Genomic DNA, 23,141 nt, shown 5'->3' with positions numbered 1-23,141 from the left:
TCTACTTTGTAGCTCTACCAAAGACCAGGCAAGTCAGGAAGAGTGACCCATCTTCTAATCTCTAATGCAAATACTTCTCCAAGAGATAAATAAGGTATATAAAGGAGAGGTACTCTCTATATGTTTATCATTCTAAGCACAAGCCTAGGGCTCCCAGAGCCATCAATCCAACATGCTTTTCAACTGAAAGCTGAATTCTCATTTTCCATTTTACTCATTTAATGAAAGGTAGTGGATAAAAAAAATCACTGCTTAAAATACTGCATTTTTTCTTTCTCAGCAGCTTGAAATGGGACCTGGGGGTATTGGGGCAGTCAGACTTGAAAGTCTAATTCCTCATGACTCCATTTGAATCCTAAAGTCTTGTGCTTTGATTCCAATGATAATCTCCTTCAACCTGCCCTATCCTTTTGCTCCCTTTAGCGGTATCACAATATGAAGGATTACAATTCCTCCTTGTTCAGAAATGGAAAAATGCTAAGTTGATCACAAGAACACAAGATTAGGGTGGTAGGTATCCCCTACCCAAAGGGACCAGGCTGACCACAAGGAGACCTTGCCTTAACAGGTTGACTTCAGAAGTCAACAGCTTCAGGACATAAAAAATGGAAGTATCATGAGACCAAGAGCACTTATTATGAAGTTGCTTTTCTTGTACATCCTCCTTGCTGCTGTGTCCCTCTAGTGGGAAGACTTTTGCATTAATGTGATGGATATCTCCCAAATGTTATGTTTGATCTACCCACCTACTCACCACCTATAATCATCACAAAGCAGGATGTCACTCTGAAACTCATATTAAGATTTGATAATCAAGATACAGTTTCCCTCTTCTGCACTTTATCTCCCAGTTTTAACCTCCTTGTTCTCAATTACCAGGGAAAAAAAGAGTATGCTGTTAAGAAATAAAATAAACATGATGAAAATTATCTTTCCTTTACACATTCTCAGACCTTTAGCAGAGAGAGTGAGAGTGGTTTCCCTTCTGGAGAGCCACGCCTTGGAGTCTGGTACCTAGTGGGCTGTTCTGTGCAATAACTGCATATTAGAGAAGGCAGACAAAGCAAGCAGGTCAGGGTGAGCCAATATACACCACGAAATAGGATCTTTCCATGCTTGTGGTGATGGCTGTGCTTTTGCATATCCTTTCCATATCACATAATAGCCTCATCTAATCAATCAAAGTGTCCAAGAGGCGACTGCCTATCTCCATATGGAGAAAGAATCAATTAAGGGAGCATCATGAATGCCAAGTCTTTCCTCTCCCCCTGAGATGAATAGAGAAAAAGAAATGAGACAGAAAATGCACTGTGCCAGTGCCTGCCTTTCAGCTTGATGGCTTCGACCAGGCAAAGCAGAGAGATAGAGAAAGCTAATTTCACAGATAACATCTCCAAGGTCTATATAGTAATTTTAAATATTGGAAATAATTTTTCATGACAAATTAATCTACTTCATCCTGGTCTCTTCCATCAAGATATTTCCTTTAATTGTAGGGACAATTGGCAGTCTCAGCAGAAACACAAACTGGTCTGATTGGAGGGTATGGAAAGGAAGCAAGGTATGAAGTCACAGAGACTGAGATCAGCCACTGAGCTATGAGAGACTCAAAGATACAAGGTAGTCTGAAGCAATTCTTGCACCCAGTGTCATCAGTTTGGACACCTGAGAAATCGGAACAGACATGGTGCATACCCATAGTAAGCTCACTCCGGATGATCCATGTGACATGCCATTATATGTCTTGCTGGAAGCTTATCCAAGAAAGCTATGATGAAAAGGTGAAAATGTATTTCCTTCCCTCATGATGACTTACCACTTCAGATGATCCAAGTTTTAGTAAATTCTGCCTTCCCCTGTGTGCTGGTTTTGGCTGGGGTAGAGTTAATTTTCTTCCCAATGGCTACTATGGGACTGTGTTTGGGAATTGTGCTGAAAACAGTGTTGATAGTATAGAGATCTTCTTGTTATTGCTGAGCAGTGCTTACACAGAGCCAAGGCCTTTTCTGTTTCTTATACTGCCCCAACAATGAGGGGGCTGTGTGTGCACAAGAAGCTGGGAGGAGGCACAGCCATGAGAGCTGACCCCCAACTGATCAAAGGGATATCCCATGCCACAGGGCATTGATCTCAGTATATACAGTGGGGGGAAGAAGGAGGAAGGAGGAGTTGTTTGCAGTGATGGTGCTTACCTTCCCAAGTAACTGTTATGTGTGGTACAGCCAATGTTTTCCTGGAGATGGCTGAACACCTGCCTGCCCGTGGGAAGTGGTGAATGAATTCCTTGTTTTGCTTTGCTTTTATGCGTGGCTTTTGTTTTCCCAATTAAACTGTCTTTATCTCAACTCACAAGTTATCTCACTTTTCTGTTTCTCTCCCTGATCCCGCTGCTGAGAGAGTGAGCGAGCAGCTGCATGCTATGTAGTTGCTCATTGGGGTTAAACCATGACACCATGATATTCAGGCAAACTGACCTGCTATGACAAGCTGTCCATAATCTAAGAGTTATCTAAACAACATTACGCCTTGGCTTATAGATATGGTGTATTTTGTGGCTTACATTAAGGAGAAGGCATTGTTCTGAGCTGTCATTTATATACCAGCAGATAAAAAAAACACCATTACAATATTGTTCCTGTAGAAGAAGCCTACACTAATAAAAGTATAAGATTCTAAAAAACATTAACCAAATGTTCTTACTTGTCTACCCATCATCTTTTTTGTTGTTGTTCTAATGCTTTTTACAGGAGTTGACAGTACACAAAATCTAATACAGTTTTGGGTAATCATATTTCTTGAACTGGGTGGACCTTGGGAAAGTTACACTCAGCAATAAACAGCCAAAAATACAGAATTTTAGAGAAATTATTTTCTGTGCCATAAGCTAACATATTCAGATGAGATAAAAAGCACCTAGTGTACTAACAAATTCACATGCAGCCCAGAAGGCAGGAGTGGCCTTAAATATCAAGAGCTTATGATGATGGAGTCAGGATGAAGAAACTGAAAGAGCACACAGACAAAAAAGTCATACCTATAACATTATACAATATAGGAGAGACAATAGTTGGTTTTTATATGGTTTCAGATTTTCCAGCTGCTCAGCAGGTGCTGTTGGAGATTATCACATCAATGAGACTCTTCGAAGTTAAAGTTCAACAGCATAAAGACCATGAAATGGTCTTTTTCCAAACAGATATAATCACCCTGACTTTTGAATTAACTGCACACTCTTCTGTACTGAGGATATCACAAAGGCATTACAAGGCAACACACACAGTTACTTGCAGTTATAAAGCACATATATTCAGAGTGGCTTTTGACTGAATACATACATCTATGGACAAAAAAGTTATAATGAGTGGTAAGGATCTCAGTATAAATCCACAGAAGGGAGAGACTTCAAAATTGTTCTTGAATATTTTTTCTCTTCCCTTACAAGCCCCACTGTGGTTGCACTGTCCTTACTGGAGCTAGCACATCATCTCACGAGCATCTTGGGAATTGTTTCAATGTTAGAATAGAAGTTACCCCACGGAAGGTAAGGAAAGGATTATAAAATGGAGGATACATAAAAGCCTAATACAGTAGAATAATCCAGCATTTATGCAACAACAATAGCCCTCTGCTCTGACACCCAGTCATTATGGAGAGATACAAAGGAGCTAATCACATAAAGCCCAAGCCTGTGTTTCAAGAGCAGGACTGTGAACAGCATCTCCCACAGACACAGCTGCCTGGACCAGCCATAAAGGGAATAGTGTTACGAATGGATTGATGGTTAGTGAGAAAATGAACTTCTCACACAAATGCCTTTAGCAAAGTCAATGTTCTTCAGATCACATTAGTGAAGATTTTACTATAAAATTAATGAGAAAAATTGAAATGGATGTGAAAGTATTGCATGAAAATTTTTGCTAAATTCAGAAGGAGTATTTTTTCCTGCAGTTTGGAGACTATTTGGTAAATTTTATGATAGTCACTGAATATGATACCTAAAGATTTTTAGGCATTTTGTAGATTTTAATATAGTTGTATAGTTTTCTTTCACCTTAGACACTTTAGACAGTTACTAAAGTATTTTCTCACGGTTTGTGCAACATTCCAATGAATTTCTGTTTAACAGTCTTTCCAAGGACAGATATTGGGATATGCACCTGGACCAGAATAATAAGGTATATTGTAGACAAAACAAGATAGAGGGTCCAGAACCCTTGGAGGAGCTCCAGCAGTTCTGAGGGTGGTACCAGGGGCAAGAGTGGTCTTAGGGTTGATGTACCCACTAAAAATGGTAATTAGTTAAAGTTATAAAAGTGTGAGACTAATGTGTGTGTGTGCACCTATATACTCCATGCACCTGAAAGCTTTCATTAAAGAACTGCTCTCTACCTTATCTATATTAATATTATTTGGAGATTTTTTCTCCCATTTTAGGCATCAAATAGATGAGGTCCAAAACAGACCCGATTTCTAACATCTTTCACTTTATATTATGAAATCATAAGAATTATTCTGATGTTTTGATTTTCCTAAAGTCTTTGACTATTCAAGATCTAGCAAGGATTAAAAGCATTAAAACACTGCAGTAAAGACTTTCTCCTAATGCGTTTATCATTCCTGGGAACCATCATTACTATAGGAAAATCTATTCTCAGCAGTTATCCAGCATTTCACTGCAGACTCAGGAGGTCTGGACAGGCCAAAATCCATCAACACATTTGAGCTGTTTTAAGCAAACTTTCAAAGACGTAATCATCATCAAACATCTTCACTAAAACAAAAAAGAAATCTGTGCTGATACCTGCACTTGAGACAGCAAAGCATGCAGCACTTATACTACATAGTAAATGATTTTGTAGCATTTCTAATTACCAGTAATTTTGCAACATCTCCCTTTATTGCATACATAATGGACAGATGTCTATTGTCATTCTTAGTAAACTCTGCTGCAAAGATAATAAAATGTGTAGCCCTATGCTCAACATCAGTGTTGTTACCAGCAGGTATATCGCTGCTCATAGACACTATGCCACAAAACACAGAAAAAGCCAGGTTTTCTCAAGGTGTTAGTTGTCCATCCATGAGCAGACACAAACAGGAAGGACTCCTGATTCCAGCCTTTGGGAGAAGAACTGGAATGAGGTATTTCTGTCTTGCTGCAATAAATACTGGGTGCCACTCAACAAAGGAAATGGCTGTTTTGTCCTCCTTACCTGGAAAGGACTCAGACTACTTCCAGTTCTGAGCAATTAACTTTGGAGGTTTAAAATCTAAACCTCAGTGTCTTTTATTTCAGTCTTAAATGGTCAGAAGTCTCATAACAACCTGTCTTTTCCAATATTATCAGTATATGAAAAAAACAACCCCTAAAAAAAACCCAAAAACAACAACAAAAAAACAAACACCAAAACAAACAAAACCCTAAAAACAAACAAACAAACAAAAAACCCACCAAACTCTAATCAAGTCAATTAAGTAGGAGAAAGCATTAAAAAGTGAGTGACCAACAACATTTGATTTTCACTGGCCTAAAATTATCTGATTTTCAGTTGTCTTTTGCTCTGTGTCCTTCCTGGGCTTTTGTCCTCTGCAGTCCCTGTCACCGTGTTTCAATAGAAGGAAAGCACGCAGAGGTTTTAGGATCCACCAAGCAGACCGCATGTATCTTTTTGAGCCCATGGCATTTCCACTGCAGCTACAGAAAATAGCTAATTTGAGTACAACACCCAGTCCCCTCCTCTGTTTGTTTGTGTACGTATGGCCAGTCTTCGTGAACGAAGATTTGGGAAAGGTCGTTACCCTTCGAGCCTGCGCAGTGGATTTTTTAGGTGAGACACAGTGTGCACTGAACTGAGCCCAGCCTTTAATCCTAAGGTTCAACTGCCTGGGCCGAGTGAAGCTCGGACGGTGGCAGGGAGGTCCTCAGGATGTAGGTTTGTTTAGAGTGACCTTCTCTTAGATGGATGGCCTTACAGGGCTGACGAGCTCCATCTGCCCGGAGGGGTTCCCTGACCGGGAATCGAACCCGGGCCGCGGCAGTGAGAGCACCACATCCTAACCACTAGACCACCAGGGGGCCCCCTTCTGCTTGTTTAATGCCAGGGCTTTAGGTTCCTTTTCCTATAAGTCCACAAGTTGTGAGGAGGTCCTTTGTAATCACAGCAAAGTGGTACATCATCCTCCATGAGCCAGATCCCAGCTCCTACCTCTGACATCTTAAGTCCAATTAACAGGCAGCTGTAGTGACCTGATGTTGCAACTGATGTCAAATACTTACAAATTGAAAGGCAAAGCGTAAAGAAGACATTAAGTACTTAAAAAACCACCAAAGATGCTTCACAGTAGCCGCACTAACCCTTCCCAGTCTTCTGCACATCCACAAGAGCCCTCCAGCCCTTCTTGCTGTCAAGACTTGCAACTCACCCTAATTTCTACTGGGCTCAATTTGGGAAGGCAGTTCACATGCAACAGGAGGAAGCATCACATTGCATTGGAAGAATCTTCTTGTCACTTATCTCAAAGCTTGCCCAACGACTCATGATCAGAAAGCATTTGGGTAGCATTCCCAGGGGATTTCACATATTTTAGGTCCCTCATTTCAAACTAACTAGCAAAACAGCAGACCTGTTGAAACAAGGTACTCAGAAAAGAGACACAGCGCTGCAGACATTTCTCTGGTACTCTATTACTTCTAAAATAATAGAGTATATCCTATAATAATAGGATGCAAGAATGATTAAGTACTACCAACAGTACAGGCACCAAGTTTTTTCCCTAATGACCAGCACATCACAACCCAAGGCTAGCAAACTCAGTACAAAGTCTCAGTGTGCACTTGCAATTATAACTTCCACTTCATTGTGCCTGCCCTTCCTTTAAGAAAAATCCAACAGCTACCATTCATTTCAGGGGTCTTTCTGACATGATTAAATCTTTCTCTTCACCATACATAACAGGAATGCAGGAGAGCTCAGGGAGCAGGGGGAGGTGAGACTGTGACCACACTCCAAGGCAGTCAGAGCACCACTTACAGAAGGAACTGTGTCTTGTCTATTAGCTTCCTTTTACTTCTTTGCTTTGTGCCCCTCATCCCTCCCAAACAAGATATTCTCTTTTTTGTCAGTCCGTAGCCTCAGAGTTTGGCACTGTTAACTCCTTTGCAGCACAGGGAATTCACTTCTGGAGTGCAGCAATACTGAATTATCAGACCAGAATCTCCACATAAGCAAGAAAACAGGCAAATCAACAAAAGGAGGCAAGCAGATGATGTTATTGCTTTGGATTTCTCCTGAGAAGCAACTACCTCCCTCCTCTGACTTCATGGGGAATGGAGACATTTAGTACAAGTCCTCATTGACAGGCTTCTATGTTTTTATCTTAAAAGTACTTATCCAAGGCATCTAAAGAAGCATGTCATGATAGTTCATTCTATTTGCAAAGCCAACAGTGTTATTTCCTAGCCTGGTGGACAGCCACACCAGCTGCTTCCTTCCAACAGCTGCTCTGGAATCTCTCATTTCAGAAACTCATTCAAATGTTCCTATGTTTATAGCAGCTCCTTAATTTTCACAGTGGTTTAAGAAGGTTCTTCTCACATATGATTTGCAATATTGTCACATTGAGTTAGACTGGTTAGTAGAGAACCATTATGAAAAGATAGCAGAGGACAGAAAGTAAGGATTTAAGAAAATAAATAACTAACAGTGTGTTACCTGGTCAGCACAGCCTGTGGTGGGAGGTGTGAAATGGGAATTTGCTGCTGCTGCCTTTGCTTAGCCTCACAGCCTGGCATTGAGTATGTCTGGCCCACGAACCCCACTGCACTTTCATATCCTCTCAGCACAATCTGGTCTTTTTCATTTCTCACTCCATCTCTTCTATGAAATTTCAATTACCCCAAGGAGAAACTACTATTACTATTAGAAATTATGACACTTTAAGACAGATAACACCTTTGTCTGCTTACACCACTGCCAATACCAAATGAATTATTAGGTACTGGAATTGTAAGAATGAATTTGAGGCCTTTGCAGCAGTTCTCTGTTCTGTGCCCTATCAAACTCCAGTCACAGAAAGGTTTCTCTATCTGCGTTGCCTGAGCAGATCACTGCAACCAAAGGCCATGTTGCATCCACTGTAACTGGCTGAATACACAGAGGTGTTACTTCACTGACAAGACAAACTCCCACAAGCTTTAGATAGAGGTAGTTTCCTGCATACTGTGTATTTGTTTTGTTTCACCATGACTAAAAGGAACACAAACCTCTTTTTTAACCGACATAGTCAATTTGCTTTTTGAGTCCATTTAAATGTATAATGGTCCTTCACATGGCAAAGTAGAAAACGTATGAGAAATGCAGCATTATAAATGTAGAAATCCTATACCTGGAAAGTGGGAGATAGACTTTACCATCAATAACAACTGAATCATCTGCTTTTCTTCCTAAAGCTGTACATACGTCCTTTCTATTTTAAGTACTTTAACTAAATGTTAAGTATATGCTTTGCTTTGTGACAAAGAGTGGTTTTCCTGATAGTCACCAAGCATAGAAGATTCTTTATTCAAGCTCCCTTGCCCCTTAACCCTTTATCCTACATCTTGGGCTGCAGGAGTTACACTCCTCTTTTAACAGGACAGAAGTGTAAGAACCAAATAAAGTGAGAGTTATAGATAACAGATGGCAGACTGGAAAAGCAGGTCAGTAGATGTCCCCTCTTAGAAGATCTAGCCTGCTCCGTCTTCATCCCTCCCCTTACAAGCCAGCCTGGCTGCCCCTGTCCCGTGGCAGCTCATTAGTCACAGTGCAGCAGTGCCACTGTGGCATGGCAGCATCTCTCACTTTGATTCCATTCTCAGTCTATATCTCAGCTTTTCTCCTTCCAACAGTATTTGGATCACAGGCCAGTTGAAGTCAGGATTTGCAATAGTCCCTGGGTGTCAGCCCAGGAGAATTAAAAGTATTATCATTAGTAGCCTGCAGCACTTCTGTTCACGGAGGCAAAATCTGACATCAGTTGTCTGACATCAAGCAGTTGTATCAGAGCAGTATGAGCCTGCTATGTAACACCACAATAAATGCTCTGGAGTCAAATCCACTTCAATTTGTACAACTTTTTTCATTTCTCCAGTTATTCCCTGTGAGCCGCTTCTTGCGTTGCCAAGGAACATCGGGCATTATGGCCATGTTTTGCCTGACACTGGCACTAAACAAGTAATGGGTCTATAGTTTCTGATTACGAACAAAATGAGTTTCTCAGGATTAGGACCTTTGCATACATCTTTTATGTTGTCCTGAACTATATTATCACAGTTTTGTTTACCTTAAATACACTCTGAATCTAAAACATATTTATCATGACCTCAAGTTCCCACACTAGACATTCATTCATAAATGTATCCTTCTAATTCAGACTGATGCTCGTCACAACACAGTCAAGTTATGGATCTTAAGCCAGACTTGAGATTCATTTCTCACAAATTAAAATGCTTACATGCCTTTAACCTACTGATTTCTTTTCACTGACAATAAAAGAAGTAAAAGCTAACACCGTAGATATCTAAAGGTACATGAGATGAATCCTGTTCTTTATGTCACTGTTTAGCTTTGGATTCTCTTCTGTGAGCCAGGTCCAGGAGATGAACATGAGACAGAGTTCAGAAACTCCTGAATCACAGAGCTGGTCAGTGTTGATGGTTCACTGGCAACTTAGGGCAGCATGCTACGACTTGCTGGCTGTGAGCAGCTTTATGAAAAATCACAGATCTTGTGCTGTAAAACCTAAAAATGCCATAAAGTCTATTAAAGAATTCTGGTCATTAACAAAAACTTTCTACAAAGAAGAAAATTCTGTGGAGAGAGAATGTATTACAAACCTCAATTCTGCCTAATATTTTATGCACTGTACCTTACTTACATGCTCTTTCTCATAAGTGGCATGCTACTATGATCAATATTAAAAAATGCATAAGGCGGACACTGAGTGGGAAAAGAGTTGCTCAAATATTTACAACAGAAGCCCAAAAATATCTGAATTTCCAATTCTAAGACGTGTGCTATAACCATGGTGCCAAGCAAGGTGATAGAAAGAAGGGGCTGAAAGCCTTAAGACTCTGCTAATGGTTTACAATTAATTCTTGGGTGTACTGCGAATGCAGTTCAGCCCAAACGCAGAGCCAAATATTAACAGAAAGACTGGTTTCAATATAGGGAGTATTTTCTTTTCTAAGTGATCCTACCTTCATCTTTTTCTTTAAAGTCACTAACCTACCTCATTCTGATGGTGGCAGCAGCATAATAAGGATAACAACAATTAATGGAACCACCTAAATATTTTGAGAAATATATAGTTCAGATATCTTACATTAGTAAATTCCTTTCCATGTGGTCTACAACACACAAAGTTTTGCCTGCCTACCAGCACTTGGGCCTCATATCTCCAATTATATGTCTTTAAATCACCATTCAGAGTAAGCACAAATAAGATGCAGAAAATCTTCCATCAATCTCCTACAGATTTACCTTATCAGAGGTGAACTCAGAGATACGCTGTTGTCAGAACTATCTCATTAGCTGCCTTTATTCATAAACAGCCATCAAGGAAATCCTACCATAGACAGAAAAAGAGCAAGACTAGATAGAACTGGGATTCATCATCTGTCCTATGCAAGCAAAATCTCCATAACTTAAGTTCACACTTGATACTGTTTCCAGAAATTTGTTTGAGACTTCTTACATGCATCTGCATTTTCTGCCTCAGGACACAAACCATACTTAGCCAAAGAAACTCTGGAACCTGAAGACAAGGTCTTCAGAAGGCTTAGGGAGTGAAGTGGCAAAGTAAGTTAATGAAATGAAGGTAGAAAAACTGGGAGGAAACAATCAGGGAAGAAAGTCTTCTGCGTGTAGGGAGTGGACTTTAGCATTGGGAAGACCAACAAGGGCAGGGAAAAGTCTCACGAGAACACTGGATTTTGTTCTCTTTCTCATGCGCACCTTCAGCTTTGTGTAAATGAGGTCAGAAAACTCGACTTACCTCGCTCACATGTTCTACCCCAATAGCCAGTGCCAGTGCAGTCACAGATGAAGCGGTTCCAGCCATCCTTGCACACTGCATTATTCTTACACGGGTAGCTGTCGCACTGCTTGGTGCTGAGGCGGGAGCAGGAGGACTTGACTCCTGCAGCATTCTGCGCCTCTGCCAGCTGCCGGATGTTCTTGCTTCTTCCATCAATGAACAAGTCTCGTATACAGCCGACATAGCCATAGTTCAGCATTGCTGTCCAGAGCTCTGTGGGAAGGATGAGTCCTGCCCGGTTCTCAGGCAGCCCACCAAGGTACATGTCACCTTCCAGATCTAGGATCTCGCTCTCCCCGCTAGCGGTGAATGGGGTGCGTCTGCTGTTCACTGATATAGTACCTAAATGAGGAGGATAAGAAGGCATTAATACTTTCAATTACAGTCTCAGTTTAGCTCACTTTTTTCCAATAACTGAGTGAGGTTTAAGGTTCAGCATAGGAGAGTGAAGATTCCTCCCTATCCAAATGCAATTCCAACAGATATGTTAGCTGTGTGTCTCTCACACAGCTCTGTCTCCCCTTGAACTATAGGTCCTAAGTACTTCCCTGCAGTGACTGAAGATCATGTGTCTGTATCCCAAATTGCATTATAAAGTCAGAATCATAACTGTGCAATGGCTAAATAATATATAAAAACTGAGCATTATTCAATAGTATTCATCCAGTAAAGCAAAGACTTACTGAGAACATACAGGATTTTGATATAGGATTGGAGAGAAAAAAGATAAGCAAAAGAAAGTAATTCACACTACATAGCTCTTTCAGAAAACACTTAATCAGTACCTCCAAACCTGGACCTGAATGATGGAACTAAATAGACATCATCAGGTTTGTAGGTGACATCAACTTGAGGACAACAGTTGATGTATTGGAGGAAGCACTAGGCTACCATTCAGAGAAACGTTTACAAGGTGGATCAAAGGACTGATAGCAATATTTGATGTAAATCAAAAACAAAAAATACAAAGTCCTACACCGGGGTCAGAATAGCCTCACACTCAAGTACAGGTTGCAGACCAACTGGCTAAGGAGCAACTCTGCAGGAAAGGACTTGGAGATGTGGCAGGCAACGATCTGAACATGAGTCAGCATTGCGTACTTGTAGTGACAAGAGACACTGATCACAAGTTGCAGTAAGGTGTCCAGCCAGGACAGGGTTCATTCTTGCAGTAGCTGGGAAGGGGGATCTCACATCATTGCCAGGGGTGGGGGAGAGGGGCTCTCTTGCCAGGAGAAGGGGTTCCTTCCAGTCAAGTGTGTTCCTTCCAGTCAAGCGGATGGAGCAGTGGGGCAACAATGGTTCCAAGCCAGAGGGAATGGTGGTATGGTGCTAGTGCCCAGCCAGAGGGAGTGGTCAGGGTGGCGTGGTTGCGCTTGGGTCAAGCTCCATGGCGAGCACTTTTGCATGAGAATCACTCTTTTGTACACTTTTGTTACCAATATTGTTGCTGCTACTGTTCATTTTATCCCATTGCTGTTTCCAGTAAATTGTTCTTATCCCAACCCATGACCCTCACCTTTTGTGCCTCCAATTCTCCTCTCCAGTCTGCCACAGGGGGAGGGGGAGGGGAAGCGAGTGAGCAGCACTGTGGTTTGGAGAGCGTGGGTGGGGGCACTAAATTGGGAAGTACTATTCCTAAACCACCACACAAGGGAATCTCCAACTCCATAGAAAAGGACATTTTTCACCACAAGAAGAGTCAAACATGAGAACAGAAACCTCAGAGAAGCTGTGGAATCACCATCCTGACACGACCCTGAAGAAAGTCTAAACTGAACTAGAAATCTCCAGAAGTTTGTTCCAAAGTAAAATATTCTATGATTTTACAAAGAAAGTTTTCTAATTTCCATTTTATAAAGAGGAAAATTGAGGTAGAGAGAGACAAAGGTTATCTCTGAAGAACAGTTATTATTAAAACTTTAGTAGCTTCCATACGCTCCAAGCAATATGTGGGCATAGTGCACTGAGACCATTCCTATATATTTCAAGAAATTGTCCCAGCACATAAAATAATCAGAACATATAATACATAAATAAATAAGAATATATGAAACAGATACAGAAAAGCAAAATTATTTGTTAAAAGTCAGACAGAGCATCCAAAGAGAAACAAAAAACATAATGCACATCTCTCACATCCCAGAGCAGTGTATTCTTCTGAAGAGCATTTAGCAGCTTTCGTGATAGGGGCATCTGCCCATCAGACACTCATCTAAAAATCAGCAATTCACTCTCCCTAGCTATAAATCATCACATCCAATTGCCTTGTCATTAAGATAGTCTGTCTTCAGAGACACTTATCCAAGCTTTAAGATTAATTTCCCATAATTGCATTTTTATCTACACCCCTAAAATAAGGTGGGAGAGTTAATAGAATTAGCCCTGTTTTGTGTCTCTGTGAGAAAGTATAGACATGTATACGCACTTTTTTCTCAGTTGCAATAGGTGTCCTCTTAAGAGAGTGGCACGTACGACACAAACACGAGGTATTTCATGTGTGTGATGTTCAGGAATAATTGAGGAATAATGTCAGAGGCAGCAGAGTGTCAGAAGCAACACAGGCATTACAAATTAAAGGCTCAAAGAGAACAATAGTTATTTGATGAATCATTTTGTAAAAACAAGCTGCAGCACCACAGGCATTTGCTCTTTTACAGAGTAAGAAAAGAGAACACATGACAATACACATACAGTCGCACAGGCAATGTGTCACAGAGCCACGGAACTGCAGTCCCCCTTCCAGCATCTCTGCTGCTACTTCTCAAAAGCAGTCTGTAGAAATACTGGAACACTGAGCTCTACACAGCTGCTACTATAGAGAGAAAAAATATCACCTGCAAAAGCCACAAAGGTAAAGAAACCCCCTAAAGGACAAGAAATGTGGGATACCAAGAAGTATAAAACCTGGAGAAAGATGGTGAGATGATGAATGGAAACAGGCTAGAGAGAAATCGAAACATTCTGTCAGTGTTTTCCACTCTGCAACAAGTCCTGTAAGGAGATGGTACTAGTTTGGCTGCACAGCATTTTTAAGACTAACCAGCTAAGAAGGAGAAATTCTGAATTGACCCTAGGAGGAAGCACTTCCAGGAGTTGACATCCTCCCACCCTCCCCCCCCAAATCCCATATTTGCAACTCTGTTTAGAGTAGATCCAAGGTGATCCAAATCCATCATGAGAAATCAGAAGCATCCAAGCATCTCCTTTCCAGCGCCCTAGGCACTTTATGCAAGATTAAAGAACTAACAGACCAAAATACCACAGTTACTGAGGGCAGAGCTGGCATACAAAGCAGTGCACTGATGCAACTGTACATTAAACCTTCCAGTAAGATTTTTAGTGTCTGAGTGGGTGGGACATCATGTATGTTGTGTAGCTGATGACCAGCTAAAAATATTGTCTGTGTAACAAGCTCATGGTTCCCCAGCTAGAAACTGTGACAGGTTTTGTGAACACTTTGTGGGAGCTTTCCCCAGAGACAGAAGGGTTACAGGACACTAGGTGCCCAAGTCCTTGCTACCAGCTTTTGTCAGAGTAGAGAGACGAAAACAGCTTTTCTTGCTCTGGCAGCCAACACAGACCAAAGCATACACAAGGCCTAAGGGGACTAGAGGTGCCAGAGGTTATCTGAGCATGACTGCCAAGCTCCCACAGTGCTAGTGCTCCTGCCTTAGTGCATCGCAATAGGGAATATGTGGATTTTTAGGCTATTTTACTAAGCTCAGCAGAACCTGAAGTTTTGGATTATCAGAGAAATGGGAAAAAGAAGGGGAGAGATGACACCTAACAAAGTCTGTTTTAGTAAAGAAAATCAGAACCTCTAGGTCACTAGCTCATTAAACCCAAATGGCTGTTGTTAGCCTCAATTAAGTAAATTCATTAATTCAGTTTCTAGATGACAGGCATCCACATTGTGGGGAAAAGAAAAATCTTCAAGGTGTAACCATTCTCCACTCCACATGTGGGAGAAAAGCCAAGGAATAAACAAGAAGAGATCCAGAACTCCTTTCTCGTGTCAATCACAAGTGTCACTGAATAAGAGTGACTGATGCTTGCTAAAGGGTGTGATGTAAAGAAATGAATGCCAGTACCCTTGTTTTCTCAAGACACAAGACATCAGTCACTAGGATCATTAACCAAGTATTCATTGTCAGCAGAAAATATACTTTAGAAAAACAAAAAAAAGGACCAGAACATACAAAGATGTTCTTTCCTATTGAGAAAAGTGTTTCTAATTCAAAATTTGTTACCTCTAATCAATGTCCAGAACATCACAAATCTCCCTGCCAAGTGACAAACAAGTCAGTTCCACAGTTTCGTTCATCAATTAGCAGTGCTGTCTGTCACACCTTCCTAGTTTAAATGAACATGTTGCTAGGGTTTTACAAACATTCTTTGTGGAGAGCCTAGTGTCATTTCTTTTCTTCTCCCTCTGCAGTTGTCTCTTCAGGGATGAGACAGTCACCAAGTGAGCAAGCAAAACTGAAGTCAGTACTGAATGCAACTAATTGAGTTTATCCTTGGAGGCCAATTAAATTTTAGCAATTCTAAAGAAATCAAAGCTCCACTTATTTATTTATGGCTTCCTTTGTAAAATGTCCCTATCGATGTCTTTAGGAGATAGCAATATATAACCACACATATTAAGTCCCAGTAGAGCACCATGCCAAATACAAAGAAACTACTCACATCATCAAAGAAAAAAATAGCTTCAGGCAAAGACCTGTTCAAACAGCTAGGCCTTGCATGGTATCTAAAAGTCAGCTCTTTTAAAAACTCAGGGGAAGAAAATTCTAGCAGTGTTCTCTGTACTGATGGTTTTCAGCAACTGGAAAAAACAAGTTTGGGATCTAAAACTATCATCTGGAGATCACCAGACAACCCAAATCCACTTGCAAATGTAAGCAAAATTTCCTTTGAAGGGAAGGCTTTGAGATCCCAATGGTTCAGAAAAAAAAATCGACTACAATTGTTCACATATTCTCAAGATGAAGTTGCAGTATTTGATCATTTTTGTTCTCCACAATTTCAGAGCACATCATGAGTATGTTAGCTTGATATTCAGCACTAGAAACAAACAAAATACCTCTTGGTAATTGCAAGGTAGGTGTATTTTTAGAAATAAACAAAAACACATAATTGAAAATGAGAAGCTGCAAGGCAAGAAAAAGGAACATCCACTGAATGTTGACTCATTAGAATTTCGCATCCAAAAGATGTAAAGAAGCCTAACTGAAAACTACAAAATACTAAAAGAAACAGAAGAGATGCAGAACTCCAGAACAGAATAGGGTGAAAATGTTGATTTGTTGGCATAATTTTGTGTCTGGTTGTGCCCATTACTTTTATTTTCCTCATGACCAGACACCAGCTGCAGAAACCCAAATGAGACCAGTGAAATTTGTCAAAGTGAGAACAATGGTTCTGAGGACCTTAAATCTTACCATGGCCTATAAAGAATTCATCACTATAACTATGCATGCAATTGAAAAGGTAGATCCAGAATATCCAAGGATTGTGAATAAAACATTAATAGACTGCCTTTGGATGTGCTATCCAAAGTTCACACTAAATCTAGTCATCACATCTTTGCTTTGCTGGATAAACATCACTGGAGTAGCACCAAGCTTTTTTAAGAAGGTGACTCATATCTAACAGGTTTTGAAGGTTCTGAGAATTAATACACAGCCCTAGGTCTGAACCTGAAACGTTAATCTGCTTAAGAAACAGTCATCACTCTACCTGATCTTCCATCTCGTTGAATGTCCACATGATACCATTCTCCATCATTGGCTTTCTTCTGGGTGGCCTTGACTTTGATGGTCCCAGAACCCATGTCCAGCAGCAAGTAGAGGTTTCCATCTAGAAGCTCAACTGCAAAGAAGTCTACCTTTGTATTTTTCTGGCTTCTGGCATCTTTCCTCTCCTGAGGCTTGCCATGGGTGAAAAGGATCAGTCCATTAGGTTCAGTGGTTCGGAAGTCAAATGAGATAGAGCCCATCCTTTTGGTATTCCACTTAGGCAGACTAATATAGGCCTCAGGTGTCTCAAAGCTGATGGGATCCAGCGTAGCCACATTTTCACATATGAATTTCACTTCTCCATAGATCTTCATCTTAGTATCACCAATCCGTGCCAAGCGAGACAGCTCCAGACGAATGTCATTATTCTTATAAACAACCTGCCAGACACAAGGAAAAGCATCATACATCAATCCTGCATACAATACAAATACCCCAGTTACTTTCAGCCATGGGAGATAAACTTCTTCCAAAAGGCAGGGGGGAGCAGAAAGGAGACAGTGCAAGAGTCTGACACCAAGACAGAGTGAGAGAGCTGAACCAGGAATGTGTATAGAAATGACAGCAATGGGTACTTTGCAATAACTATAGGTCACATAAGCAGTCAGAAGAGAATATTTAACTGAAAGGCACTAAGAACAATTAACTCTACCACAGGCCCACTCAGCTGTAAAAGCTTTTGTACAAAAAATCCAGTGTATGTCTGGTATCATGCTGTTATATTTGCATAAATCCCATACAAAATACATAACAAAGTGTAACCTCCATGTCCATCTCTACTAGCCACAGCAGGGAACTCAGTACCACCACTATCATTTCGCTATTATTCCTACAAGCCCATTTAACTACTAGGAGAGAGATGCAAAAAAATTTCAGCAAGTTGCTGTGAACTGTTAGTGATTGCCCTGTAGCTCCTAAAGAAAAAAATAAACAAAAGACTTAAAATTTCTCTTATCAAGGAATCTTATATCACTACATGCACAAACAGGTACAGAATTAATTCCTGGAAAGCAGACTCCTCTCTGCCCCATGCCATTCTCACACAGGTAGGAACTGGAGAAAGCACAAAACTGAAATATTTGTAAAGTGTACTTCCTCTCAACCCCCTCCATGCTTCCTAAACCCAGAACTGGCATACACAGCAAGCAAAAGCACTTCTGCAACTAACACAATTTTTATTGTATTTATGTTCTGTGATACTACTGAAGACTCTTATTTCTTCTAAGGAGTTATTATTTTAAAATACTTTGTGTCTAATACGTATATTATATACACATTTGATTTCTGCTTTCAAAATGCTATCAGGATGAGTTGTCATCAATTTGTTATGAAAAAGAAGGGAAAGTAGATATGCATTGTTAATTCTACAATTAGGACAGGGAAGTCAGAGAAATGTGCATGCAGTAAATATTAAAAGGTGAGAGAAGAGACTGAGGGATAAGCTTCTAAATCAGGTGACTTCAGGATGAAAAAAGTAAATGAAATCACAATTCATCACATTCATAGTAAGCAAAGAATTTCCAGCTTTTGCTAAGCATTAAAGGAGAATTTCCCCAGTGCAGTCAGCACAGCATCAGATTTTCCTTTGCAAAGGCAAAACACAGAGCGAAAGGAGAAGCCAGCTATTAAATCCCATTTGGAGACATGGCACAAAGCTGTAGTTTCCTCCCAGCAGAGGACAGTATTGACCCACAGTAGCTTGTTTTACTCCAATTCCCAATGAAGTGCTCTGCCCTCACGCAGGCTTCAAAAACATCAAGTCTATTAATAGCTGCAATAGGACTAAAATACACTTTCAAATTTGGGACTGTACTGGTTTCATTGTATGGATATGGATTAACCATGTCAAATGCTCTCATTAGACAGACCTTACACGTGCTTTCATTGACACAACAAGGGTGTGCATTACAGCCTCCCCTCTTGCCAGACTATAATGTGCACCTCAGTCAGACTTTAGTTCTGAGCACTGCATGAAGTCCCGTCTCTGCTTCTCAAAGAAAAAGAGGAAAATAAATAGAAAAACTAAGAGGATGGAGCAGGATACTTCATGAGGATAGTCTGAAAATGCCAGGGCTCATACTTAGAGAGCACTGGGAAAAATAGGATTGAAGTTTATAGAAGATGGAGAAGGTTAATGTAGAACTGCTCTGTGCCAAACCCAGCAGTAATAGAGCTAGAGGCCCTCGCTGAAACTTGTATGAAGTCAGTTTAAAATGGATTTTTAGAAGTACTTATTTACACAGAAGGTAGTGCACTTCTGGAGCTTGCTGCCACAGGAGGTCATGGAAGTAGGGTCAAAAAGAACCAGAACGAAAAATGAACACCAAGTACACAAACTGATACTAAAGTAGTAAACCAGAAAGTCACTAACAGTGAAGAATCTGAGAGCAAGTTTGAAAGGACAGACCAAGAAAGCAAGCACAAAGGAAGACCTGAGGAAGAGAAGATAAAGGGTGTTGAATAGATACAAGACTTCTGAATTCAATCTTTTCAAAGAAACAGATCCACCCCAATTAGAATCTCCATTATTCAAGTGTTTGTTGTTCTAAATTATTTTCTTAAGACAAAAAATCCTAGCTTGAGAAATCTAAAAAGCACCTGTGTTTAAGGAAAAAAGTGTAACTATTTCCATAGCTGACTTGAGGTATTATTGAAAGACACATTTGGACATTAATATCTTGACATATAATCAGGTACGCCAGAACTTTCAGCACAATAAAAGAAAAGGATAAAAATAATCCTTGGGTGTAAAACTAAAGCAAATCCTTGGCAAGAACAGAGAAATGCTAAGGCAGCTCCTGATAACCACAGTTCAATTGTTAAACCAAAGGTTCAAGAATGAAAAAAAAGGAATATAATTAAATGACTGGAATGCATGTCCCATAGTGAAGAACATTCAAATTCAGTCTGTTTAATAGGTAGAGGTTAAAAGGTGATCCGATTACAATCTGTGAGTACCTGTGCAGAAAATGGAATGTGGCAATAGAGGGTTCTTGAATTCATGTGACAAAGGAATAGTGGAATCTGGAGGCTAAAAACTGAAGTTAAAGAAATTCACATTTTAAAATATTATGACTTATTTTTACATGAGGTAATTTGCTTCTGAAATAATTTACTACAGGTTATGGTGTGTTCTCTGCTACTGGCAAATTTTAAATTAAAATAGTATCTTGTTTTCTCTAAAAGATACAGTGAGACAGGAATTAATTATATAGCAAATCAGCCTAGATTATCATAATGACTCTTTCTGGCCTCATAACCTATGAATCTTTGTGTTTTAATGAAATCAACAGATGCTTCAGTGCAGTTTCCAGGACAGATGAAACACATCCTTCCCAACTGTTAAAACTGCCTGGTAAAGGAGTAGATGCTGCTGTCAATTCTAGTCTCACTTGTCACCAGTGCTTTCAGTGAAGTTGTTTTATATTTTCATGTGTTTGTGATCCTACCTTGCAACATACCATTAAAAATGAAGGCAAGTAAAAAGTCTTGGACAAAAAAACTTGATTCTATAGTTCAAATATATAAGCTTCAAGAACTAGTTTCTTAGAGTTACTGCTGCAAGCCAGAGAAGAAAAATTTTCAAGCTTCACCAAGGAAGCTTTCTGCCACCAGAAGAATCTGCATAGCACTTCCTACCTTGTAGTGTCATGAGCAACCTCTGAACTAATTTGAAGGCTTTTCAGTATGGCAGAATACTGATTGAAACCCACACCTCTAACTCCAAATGAGGCCATGACTGACCCAGAGTGCTGTCCCTCACTTGAACACAGTGTCACTCTGGGACATGGTTTCTATAGCAATTGAGAAGAAAGCAAGCAATAAAACAGTGCCCATTTTTATCAGATGCTTCCTAAACAAACACAACCTCACCTGTTCAAACAGAGACAAGCTTGAATTCATCCCGTGTCCGATATTTGTATCAGAAAAGGTCTGAGGGAGTCAAGGACATGATTCTTGATACAGACATACACATCTACCTTACAGTTATTTTGGGAAGGAAGGTGGAAAACAGAAAGGGGAAAAGAAATTACTAGCAAAAGTTATGCACAGAGCATTTGAAAAGTAACCGCCATTCCTCCAATCTTTAAATTGCTTTATATTCCAAAAATTAAACAAGAATAATGGAAAATTTGTGTTTTCCTTTTCCATGAGGACTGCTTCTAAACAATCTTTCAAAAAGGAATATTAACTGTTCAATGCCTTTGCTTAATGAATTTGACCAGTATAAATGGATGGTCAGGGATGGGATAGTCCAAATACACATGGACCTGATAATCAGTAGGAGAATTTCATGACATCTGAGACATCTGAGGGGAAAAAAAAATATACATTAAATTGTGTTTCCTATAATCTGCTGAGAAAGATGAGTTTGTTTCAGGCAGAGCTAAAACAAATAGACAATCTAATTCTGAGGTTTCTTAAAAATGGCAACTTTGCAATTCTGAAGCATTCAAGGAATTTCTCCAGCTAAACTTATAAGAAGTTTCACTCATGGGTTAATGAGAGCTCTAATCAGATGGCTTTTCACAATGATGAAAAGCATCTCTTTGCAATCAAGTGAAGTTGCAGATAGAGAGGCAGCAACAAAAAGTGAGGAAAAATGATGTGCTAAACTTGGCCAGTGGCCAATATAAAAATTCCTCTCAAAGTTGGTGCTATTAAGGAGAAAATATGATTTCCAGTGCAGGCTGGATGCAGGGATGCTCCAAAGGGAAATGGCTGTTGATTGCCTGGCAAATTAGATGACCACCATGGAAAAGAGCAATAACTTGAAGGCTGGATATGTTTAGCTAGCTATGAAGAGCCCTTCCAAAATTCAGCCAAATTTTTCACCTATTTTATTCTATGTATCACTAATTGCTTTTTTCTGTCACAGGCTGCCCCCTTCACTAACTGTCCATATCAATTCTCAGAAGGGATAACTGCAAGACATTCAGACTAGAGCCTTTCTGAGACTTCCTTAAAGGCACCTGCACTGAACCAGACAAGTTTCTGCAGCTTAAAAAAATTACAGTTTACTCACTAGCCTGCTCTAATGAGCAAGTAGAAACAAACACACCAGTTAAAAGCACTTTACATTCTGTTTGGGGCAGACTATCTGTGAAGCAATCCAAGGCTTCAGTGATGGGCCACTAAAGCTGCTACACTTGTTCACTGGGATAACAATTGTAATCAGATAATAAACAAACACAATCACCATTCACTACACTGAAAGAGTTAATTTACCTGTAATGAAAAACAATACATTGAACATTGATGAAAAGTAACTGAAACCACACAAATAAGACTCAAATATGATTTGTGCTATGCTGAGTAAAGTAATGCAATCCTCCATTTCATCTGAATTATGTGTAACAAAGAATACGTGTTCACTCAGCGTTGAGGAATATACTCAGTGCAGGGAGCTCAGTGTGCCACTGCAGTGCAAGCTGCAGGTTAAGCTTGAGCTCTGGGTGGCAGGAGCCTGAGGCAAGAGGTCACCAACTAGTGCTGGCCCTTTGCACAACAAAGAGCACAGGACCCTGGCCCAGCCAGGTGACCAGACACTCAGAGACATAGCAGGAGCCGAAAACCCCAGACTTTGGTGCACTTAGACTGTGAGGGCTTTGTTCAGGGTCCTGTTATTTAGTTATTGCACCAAGGTAAAATTATTTTAAGGATCTGCTATGGGAAACCTAGGGTCAAGCTGGTAAGGAAACCTGCGTTTCCCAGCTGTGAGAGTGGTGTGTGTAGCTGTGAAGGGGCCTCTACCTAGCTTAAATGCTGTGAGTGTAACTGCCAGAGTGGCTCCTAGATGGTCAGATGGGAAAGCTTCCTTAACACCCAACCAAAAATAGGAGCAGGGTGAGTAGAACACCTAAACAATAATGCAGAACTATTTCCAGATTCCCTAATTTATTTTTTTTCCACCTTACAAATCAATTATAGGCTCTGAGTAACTTCTGGTTTTATGGAAAACTGCAGAAGAGAAAAGAGATTGATTTAGTTTCAGAAGACTTGTAGGAAGATACAGAGAAGCACTCCCTGAAGTAGGATATAAGGAGAAAGGGATTCAAGGTGCCAGCAACAAAAAGACTGAAAAAGGCTCGGTGGAATTTCTTCAGCTGGTTTAGTGAGAATGTTTCCTTAACAGATACAGAAAACAGAGGACGCAGGATTTCACTGTGGTCACAACTATCCTTTGATCCAAGAAGTGATACCACAATGGCTGCATGGCCATCAGTGATACGGCAGTAGCCATGGAGTCTGCATATGGCC

The 23,141-nt window shown here is 40.2% G+C and overlaps 1 protein-coding gene across 29 annotated transcripts in view; it reads right to left on the bottom strand.

Annotated features, from left to right (window-relative positions):
* NRXN3 (neurexin 3) overlaps positions 1–23,141 on the bottom strand; it is a 996,746-nt gene that overhangs the window by 668,581 nt on the left and 305,024 nt on the right. For all 29 annotated transcript variants that reach the window (XM_064658888.1, XM_064658884.1, XM_064658876.1 and 26 more), the window contains 2 exons: positions 16,822–17,260; positions 11,035–11,418 (listed from right to left, as the gene is read on the bottom strand). In XM_064658888.1, the coding sequence (XP_064514958.1) occupies positions 11,035–11,418; positions 16,822–17,260 (823 nt within the window). The remainder of the gene's footprint in view (positions 1–11,034; positions 11,419–16,821; positions 17,261–23,141) is intronic.

This window comes from Pseudopipra pipra, chromosome 6, assembly GCF_036250125.1.
Source record: "Pseudopipra pipra isolate bDixPip1 chromosome 6, bDixPip1.hap1, whole genome shotgun sequence".
NCBI lineage: Eukaryota > Metazoa > Chordata > Aves > Passeriformes > Pipridae > Pseudopipra > Pseudopipra pipra.
The sequence above is the reverse complement of the archived record's forward strand: the minus strand, read 5'-3'. Positions and strand labels throughout refer to the sequence as shown.